This window comes from Cavia porcellus, unplaced genomic scaffold (assembly GCF_034190915.1).
Source record: "Cavia porcellus strain 051 isolate PalLab524CR breed Dunkin Hartley unplaced genomic scaffold, mCavPor4.1 scaffold_17, whole genome shotgun sequence".
Classification (NCBI taxonomy): domain Eukaryota; kingdom Metazoa; phylum Chordata; class Mammalia; order Rodentia; family Caviidae; genus Cavia; species Cavia porcellus.
In genome coordinates, this window is record NW_026947500.1 from 23,329,618 (window position 1) to 23,337,994 (window position 8,377).

The 8,377-nt window shown below is 52.7% G+C and overlaps 1 protein-coding gene across 2 annotated transcripts; it reads left to right on the forward strand.

Annotated features, from left to right (window-relative positions):
• Window positions 1–63: 63 nt before the first annotated feature.
• On the forward strand, window positions 64–3,104 carry Prdx5 (peroxiredoxin 5). 2 transcript variants are annotated; one of them, XM_003468416.5, is made up of 6 exons: window positions 74–317; window positions 1,546–1,680; window positions 2,242–2,373; window positions 2,518–2,556; window positions 2,700–2,761; window positions 2,862–3,104. In XM_003468416.5, the coding sequence occupies exons 1-6, from the start codon at window positions 138–140 to the stop codon at window positions 2,965–2,967; spliced, it is 654 nt and encodes a 217-aa protein (XP_003468464.1). In that variant the 5' UTR covers window positions 74–137; the 3' UTR covers window positions 2,968–3,104. The 2 variants fall into 2 exon arrangements, with proteins under 2 accessions (XP_023420150.1, XP_003468464.1); XM_023564382.2 differs by lacking the exon at window positions 2,242–2,373 and having other exon boundaries at window positions 64–317.
• The last annotated feature ends 5,273 nt before the right edge of the window (window positions 3,105–8,377 follow it).

Genomic DNA, 8,377 nt, shown 5'->3' on the forward strand with positions numbered 1-8,377 from the left:
ATCCAGCCCCTAATGCAAATAAACACGGGAGCCCTGCCCCGCGCTCTGACGCTCACGCACGCGCAATGGGAGCAGTGCGGTCTGGGCTCTGCCTTCCGTAGGGTCTGTGCGGCTGGGAGGCGCGGCCGGGGGCGGGCATGGGGCTGGCGCAGTTGAGTGCGCTAGGCCACCTAGCTGGGACGGTTCTCTGTGGCACGGTTGTCCGTCAGGGTGCGGCGGCAGCGGCGAGTCGGCGATCGGTAGAAGGAGCAGGAGGGTGGGCGCGTGACAGGGCCCGCGGTTTCTGCAGCACCGCCGCAGCTATGGCCCCGATTAAGGTGACCGCTGGCCCGGCTGGGCCTGACCTCTCTTTTTTTCCCTTAAGACGGATCCCGCTCCACTCATGGAGGTGTACGCGTTTCTCCTGCCCTCGGGATCCCTCCCCGCTGCCTTCGAGGACCCTTAGCAAGGCTGCCCCTCCGTTCTTGCAAAGTTAGAGCTTTGCAACCCCCATCTCCTGGGGCATGCCCAGGTTTTCAAGCTCCCCTCTGGACCAGTCCCTCGTACACTGCGCATCCAGTGCTGGGTCCCCATTTTCAGGCGGCTGCGTACCATGCAGGCCATGCTTCACCTTCTGGAAGCGACTCTTTCAGCACAAGAGCCCTTTTCAGCTGGCCTACGTATCCTTTGCTGCACCTCCACATGCTTTTGTGACAGTGCTGGGCTGCACTTCGCCCCGTCTTTCGACACAGTTGTGGTCCCGTAGAACCCAGCGTTGACTTGTGCATCCCATCCCGCAGCTGTCTCCCCTCCACGGCCGAATCCCAGCTTTCTTCTCAGTACGCCGAGGACCGCTGGGCGACATTCCTAGCTCTTCGTTGAGATACAGTTTGGCTGTGTTGCCTCAGCCACCCCAGTGGTTGGGCATATAGGCCTGAGCCACCACTCCGAGTTTCTGGTGATTTTAATCCCACAATCCAGAACCATCCTTGGCCTCCTCCCTCCCCTTCCTACCTCCTTCCACTTCCTATCTCTGGGCTCCACCATGACTCCCTTACCCCTGAACCTCCCTGCCCTTTTGTCTGACACCAAGACGAACTCTGCCAATCCTGGTGGACTGCTCAGCCCTACCCGCTCCCAAGATTCCTTCCTCTGTGGTAGCCCCCAGGTGGCTAGGGTGGTTTCTTCCCAGTCCTCTTTGGCTTGGTGTGGTTGGGACATTCAGACCAGGCCAGGACTTTCTCCGGCCCACGTTGACAGGGCCTTCTGCACCTCCACCTTTACCCGTTTATTCCACACCCAGCCTCAGCCCAGGCAGCATGTTTGCACAAGGTTGCAACACTTAGGAAGGTTGCCTCTCACCTTCTGTTGTTACCAATGGGCTCTTAAGCAGAGCCGGGTTACCTTGAAACCAAGAGGATGTGGAGTAACTTGGTGGTGGAGGAAGGGGACAGATTAGACTGTCCTGTTGGGTTTCAGTCCTGGCTGCAGCGTATGCAGCTGCTAGGTTTTGTCCCCTTGCTCTGGTTGCGACCTCTCCCCCTGACCCTGTGTCCTTCCCTCCAGGTGGGTGATGCCATCCCATCTGTGGAGGTGTTTGAAGGGGAGCCTGGGAACAAGGTGAACCTGGCTGAGCTGTTCAAAGGCAAGAAAGGTGTGCTGTTTGGAGTCCCCGGGGCGTTTACCCCGGGGTGTTCCAAGGTGAGGCTCTGGGTTTTCCTTAGTCTTCTATTGTCCAGGGGCCTTTGCTGCAGCAGGAGTGTGTAAATGGTGAGAGAGCTGAGAGGCAGTTCAGCAACTTCAGGAAATACAAGCAGAGCCAGGGCAAAGTCAAGTTCCCGGAATGTGGGAAAAAAGAACTGCAGTTAAATTTTATTGATGCTGCTGGATGATAGGCACCCTAGAAATATGTGGACTTGAGCAAATAAGACAGTCCTGAAACTGAGTGTGGTGGTACATACCTATAGTCCTAGTGTTCTGGGAAGCTGAGGGAGAAGGATTGCAAGTTGGAGCCTGGACAATTTAGTGGTATCATGATCCTGTCTCAAAACAAAACAAAAAAAACATAGTTCTGGCCCTGAGAAGTTCATGGTTTTGATATGAGCTTCCTATCATATCAGGCTGAGGCATGAAGGGAATCTAATGGTTCACACAGTTTTCATGCCAGATCAGAGTCATTGAGTCAGGGAAGTGAGGAGGGCTTGGAGATGAAGAGGGGCTGTGGACCAATACATTTATTCCTTTGTTGTCCCCCACCCTTAGACCCACCTGCCAGGGTTTGTGGAGCAGGCTGGGGCTCTGAAGGCCAAGGGGGTGCAGGTGGTGGCCTGTCTGAGCGTTAATGATGTCTTTGTGATTGGAGAGTGGGGAAAAGCCCACAAAGCAGAAGGCAAGGTAAGCTGGGGGTGGGGTGGGGGGTACAGGGCCTGGTCGTAACTTTTTTATTTTTGGGTACTGGGTAGGCACTTACCACTGCTGAGCTAAACCCTGGCCCTCAGGTCGTAAGTTTTTTGTGACCTTTACTTTTTGCATCCTCAGATTCGACTCCTGGCAGATCCCACTGGGGCCTTTGGGAAGGTCAGTGTGCCCAGTCATACCTGTCTTTCAGCCGCTTCCTGTGTGGGGCTTCCAGAGCTAGGCGTGGAGGAACGTGGTAGTGTGGAGAGCAGCCTTTGCCTGTCCTAGGAGTGCCTGATGCCTCTCTCCATCTCTCTTCTTAGGAGACAGATTTATTACTGGACAACTCACTGGTACCTCTTTTTGGGAATCGCCGGCTCAAGAGGTAAAAAAGCCTGAGACCCTTCACAGGGCTTCCCTGGGCCTGGTCCTCCCTCCCGTGCTGCCTCTGCAGCAGAGCTGATGGGTCTGCCTGTTCTCCGCAGGTTCTCCATGGTGATAGAGAATGGCGTGGTAAAGAGCCTGAATGTGGAGCCAGATGGCACAGGCCTCACCTGCAGCCTGGCCTCCAACATCCTCTCACAGCTCTGAGGCCTTGAGACGGATACTCCCGCTACTCTTTCCGGTCACACCTGTTGGCCTGGACCGAGGGCCCTGGCCCTGCCTCAGCTTTGGCTGTGTGATTGGAACGCTGGCCACGTCCTGCAATTAAACATTTCTGCTTCTCATCTCTGTCCTTGGTGTGGAATTGCTACCCTCTGAGGGCCTCGTGGCAGCCACAGGTTGAGCCAAGGGCTTTGGAGGCAGAGGGGGTGCTTAAGAAGGGGTGGGGGGTTTGAAGCATCAGCCTGGAAGTTGAAAGCAAGGATGTTGTGGGGCTACAGGGAACCCAGGAAAGGCCCAGGCAGACGTGGGCTTGACACACTCCAGGATCTTTTTTTTTTGGTACCTGGAATCAAACACAGGACCTCATGTTTGCCAGACAGGTGCTAAACTGCTGAGCTATATCTCCAGCCACTCCAGGATCTTTTGAAGTTGTTCTGGGGTGCTGGCTGGGCTTAATGTGGCCTAAACCCTGGAACAGGAGCCTTGGCTCCAAGCCTCCCCACTGGAGCCCAAGCGACATCTTTAGGCTCTGGCCTTGTCCCAGGAAGGGCCCCAGGTGCCTTGGCACTGGCTGAGTGGCCAGAGGGGCCCCATCAGAGAGAGGAGTGTAGGTGAGCCCTGGTCTACAGAGTGTGGGAGTGGGAGACCAGGAGCCAGGGCCCCTGCCAGCCTTTGGGAGGGGCCTCTTTGGCCTGGGAAACCATACGGATGAGCAGGCAGCAGTTGTTAAGCCCCTGTTGTGCTGAGGTCACAGTGTAAGAGGGACAGCCACCTACAGAGCACTTACTATGTGTTGGACACAATGAGCTGTTGAACTGTCCCTGTCCTGGCTTTGAGTGCTGCAAGCTGGGGGTGGCAGGGGGCTCTCCCCTTAGCACTGGGCCCCAGGCCCATGCTTCAGGGCAGGGCACACCCTAGGGGTCTCAACCCTGGAGGCAGCAGGAATGATAGCACTGTGGGGTGGGGACAGAGGAGTGGGCAGCCCCAGGCTGGTGGCTGGGATGACGAGATGAGAGATTGCCTGAGATTCACAGGAAGTCACTATGTCAAGGCTCTTCCCTCTGCACCCTGTGGCCAGTTTGGGCCACTGGACTTTTCCTTGGGGCACTGACAGGTCAGTTTCATATATGGGCAGCCAGTGCAGCCCAGTGAGCTGGGTACCAGGGAGAGTCGCCTGGTGGCATAAAGGGAGGCTCTGTGATCACAGTAATGCTGGGAGGAGGAGGTGAGGCACGTGGGGCCACTGGCTAATGGTGCGACGCAGTGGTGATGCTGGACACTCAGGAGGAGCGTACCTGCCCCCCTACCAGCACCCAGGTGTTCAGCTGCCTAAGTGCCCGGGGTGCCAACCTTTGTTCCTGTGGTTCTTTCCCATAGCGTCAGCCCAGGGCAGGAAGGTGGCTCTTTTGTTTCCCTGGTAACCTGTCTTCTCTCCTCCTCCCCTTGGCCACCCTGGGTTACAAGTGGTCCTTGCTAACATCCTTTTTTTCCCCCGGACACCATCTCTTAATCCCACAGTACTACAAAGGAGGGAATGAGTCCAAGGGCCTCCTGCCAGGGCACCTGTGAGCCACTGGGCACCCTTCTGACTCCTGCCATCAGCGGAAGCGCTATCTCCATGTCTGTCACTTGGCCACCTCTGCCTCCACCGCCTTGAGCTCTTATCTGGGCTACAAAGCCCCAGCAAGGCCTCAGAGGAAGCATCCCTTCCAGGGTCTGCTGCCATGGGCTGAGCCTCTAGTCCAGAATAAAGGGGCTTCCTGGGCCTAGGTGGCCTCCTAGGATAGCCTGGTCAGGGCTGAGCATGAGTAGAGCAGGACTCTGACCTTGGTGACCCTGGTTATTGAGCGTACAACTGAATTACCCAAGGGTGAGGGGTGTCCAGCAGGGGTGAGACCAGCCCTGGTACCATTCCAGGTCCTGGAGGGGTCCAGAACAGACAGCACTTGGCTGGAGAATCTGGCACCCATCTTAGGGTATCCTGCTGGACCAGAGGGGGTGCTGGAGATTAGAGCAAACCAGGCCACTGTGGCCTGGATCAGAGGGCACCGGAGAAGAGGGTTCATGTGTCTCCCTGTGGCTTCTGGAGGGGTCTCACTAGCATCTGTGCTAGTGCATGGGTTCCTGACGTTAATAAATGTTAATAAGTGTGTTATCTCTACTGACACCAACACAGCCCGCTTGAGCTGGAAATCATGGCTTTTTGCTTAACAGAAGTAAAGGACTTTGCTCAGGGTTGAGAATGCAGGAATTATTCAACACGTGTTTAGAGAAGACGGGAAGAAGTGAAGCGGGGGAGGAGCTTCTCTCCAGTTTGTTACTCAGCTCCATCCGTTCAGTATTAACTGGACCTGGAGGGCTGGGCCTAGTTTTGCAAGGGAGTGACCTGGATTCCTAAGTATCAGTGATGTAAGATAGAGGTTAGCTCACAGACATGCTTAGGTAAGAATCCAGAGCTGGTGCAGCAGCTGGATGATTGTGGGACCCGCTTCTCTTTCTGCTCTGCCTACTTATTTATTTGCTTATTTATTGAGGCAGGGTCTCACTGTGTGTTTCAGGCTGGCCTCGAACTCACCTGTATCCTCCTGCCTCGGCCTCTAAGTGCTGTGATTATAGGCATGCGCCACCACACCCAGAATGCCCTGCCATTTTAAACACGTCTTTCCCTTTTTCTTTTCTTTTTTTCTTTCTTTCTTTTTGTTGGTGGTGATATTAAGGACTGAACCCAGGCTAAGTAAGCACTCTACCACAGAACTATATCTCCAGCCTCTAAATGTGTTTCTTTAGCATCTAATATAGCTGTTTGAATTCCAGCCAACAAATTTATAGTCCAGCTAGTAGAAAGGAGGAATTTTAGATCAGGGGGAAAAAAATCAGTGCATGACAACTCTGTCTGTGTGTTTATGTGTTTTCCAGAACCGGGGATGGAACACAGGGCCTTGTTCATGCTAGGCAAGTACTCTACCACTGAGATACATCTCAGCCCATTTTCAATGTTGAGGCAGCATCTTCCCATGATGCTCAGGATGGCCTCAAACTTGTGATTCTCCTGCCTCAGCCTCCTGAGCACTGAGATTACAGGTATATATACTATGCTTGGTTTGAGAATGACTGCTTTTGATCTTGGTTACTGGCACATAACTCCCCTTCAGGCAGGCCATAGAAACTTGGGTCTTTCCTTCTTTCTTGGAGTTGGTCATAAAAGAATTCTCTGGCCTATCTTTATCTGATAGTAGCCCATCCTATTCCAGAGAGTCCTGTGTCGGGGTCGCTCCCGGCCGGCAGGAAAGACACACGACAAAGTCTGGCGGTGTGCAACCTTGCCTTTATTTATCTCCGCGTGGGCCCCGCGAGGCCTCCACTCTGCCACCAGCCCTTTCTCGCCGGTGGACTTTTTCTATCTCTCTCTGTGCTTTCTCTGTGCTTCTCTCGTGGCGGGAGAGGCATTCACTTTTATAGGGCAACAGTAGCCAATCAGTTTAAAGCGCGCGATGCGGGCTGACTGGCTAACATCAGCTGTTGCTAGGCAGACTATCTTACAGAGCGGGTTGTTTAAGTCGCCAGCGCAATCAGGGGGCAGGAAGCAGGCGCCAACTTGACTCACTCGATGGGAGGGGCAATCTAGCTCAGGCTCCGCTCCCACCCACAGGCCCTACGTCCGCCAAGTAAGGCGACCGGTGTCGGCCGCGGCTCCCAACAGTCCTGCCCATACCTGGAAGAGAAGTCTGGATGAGACCAAGAAGCATGTGAACAGATGGGCCTGGATGGGTCTCCCCACCCATCCATTAGCATTAGATCAGACCCTTTTGTCCAATCACATTTTGACACGGTTGTGTGTGCTCCAGTTACGCTTATCATTGACATCAAAGAGCCAAGGTTCCGGAGTTTCCAAACTGCCACATCTGCAGAGGACCTTCTCCCAGACCTCAAGCATCTCTTCACCTCTGTCCTTCAGACGGTGCTGGAACCGAGAGCCTTACCCCACTGGCAAGTGCTCTACCACTAAGCATATCCCCAGGCTTGCAGCATTCTTTATAATAAATGAATAAACATAAATAGCATTTCCCTACGTTTTGTGAGCCACTCACAGCAACCTAAGGAGGTGGTATGGGCGCCTAGATTTACAGCTGGTGGGTCACAAGCAGAGGCAAAACAACCCAGAGCTTGTGATTGCATCTGAATGGTGGGCAAGCAGTCTTGGGGTCTAGGCTCCGACCAGTGGGATCTCATTATCAGAACTGAACCATTTTATTTTATTTTATCTTTTGGTACCAGGAATAGAACTCCAGACCTCACACTTGCCAGGCTTTACTGCTGAGCTATATTTCTGGCCCAGAACTGAACTATTTTAAAGGTTATTCACCTGATATCTGCTCCTCAGAATTGATGGGCAGCTTGGTGTGGGACTCCCACCCCACATCTGATGTCAGTAGTGCATGTTGAATTTTGTTTTCAGTTTTTGGAGCCAAAGTCTTACTAAGTAGTCCAGACCAGCCTTGATCTCAACCATGTAGCCTAGGCTGTGTTCAAACTTGCAATCTTCCTGCCTCAGTTTTCGTGAGTGGTGGGATCATATGTGTTCACTACCATGCCCAATTATGTTGATTTCAGTGTTGTAAGAACAGAGGAAGAAATCAAAAACCAAAAAATACAAGACTTTGTTTTTTCCCAATGTGTATAGTAAGACAGTAACAATAACTAATAAAAGTCATGTGCAGTTATAAAATTGCCAGTATCAAAGCTGGGCGTGGTGGCTCACGCCTGTAATCCCAGCACTCGGGAGGCTGAGGCAGGAGGATCCTTTCGAGTTTAAGACCAGCCTGGGCTACAAAGTGAGCTCAAGGCCAGCCTGAACTGCACAGTGAGACCCTGTCTCAGAAAGAAAAAAAAAAAAAAAAGATTGCCAGCTTTACTGCTCTTGGGGTCATCACTAAGTAAAATAAGGGCAGTTTTTGTTTTGTTTTGTTTTGTTTTGTTTTTTATCTTTTTAGGACAGGGTTTCATATGCAGTTCAGGCTGGCTTGGCCTCACTTTGTAACCCAGGTTGGTCTTAAATTTGCAACAATTCTCCTGCCTCAACCTCTCGAGTGCTGGGATTATAGGAGTGTACCACCATGCCCAGCAATAAGGGCAGTTTCAGCACAGCTCAACTACCTGATAACTAATGGGCAAGTAGCATATACCATGTGGATATGATAGGCAGGGTGGAGCAGCCTGAGATTTCATCGTGCTCCTCAGAATGCTGCACAGTTTATTTATTTGTTTACTTATTTATTTTTTGGTACCTGGGATCAAACTCACAACCTCGCGCTTGCCAGGCAGGCACTTGTGCCACTGAACTAAATCCCTGGCCTGCTGCACAGTTTAAAAAGGAAATTGTACATTTCTGGGATTT

Excerpts from the sequence above, each read along its gene's own strand:
- Prdx5 (XM_003468416.5), top strand. The coding sequence starts at position 138 with ATGGGGCTGGCGCAGTTGAGTGCGCTAGGCCACCTAGCTGGGACGGTT. Across the intron at positions 1,681-2,241 it reads TTACCCCGGGGTGTTCCAAG|ACCCACCTGCCAGGGTTTGT; the intron begins GTGAGGCTCTGG and ends CCCCACCCTTAG. Across the intron at positions 2,557-2,699 it reads CCACTGGGGCCTTTGGGAAG|GAGACAGATTTATTACTGGA; the intron begins GTCAGTGTGCCC and ends CTCTCTTCTTAG.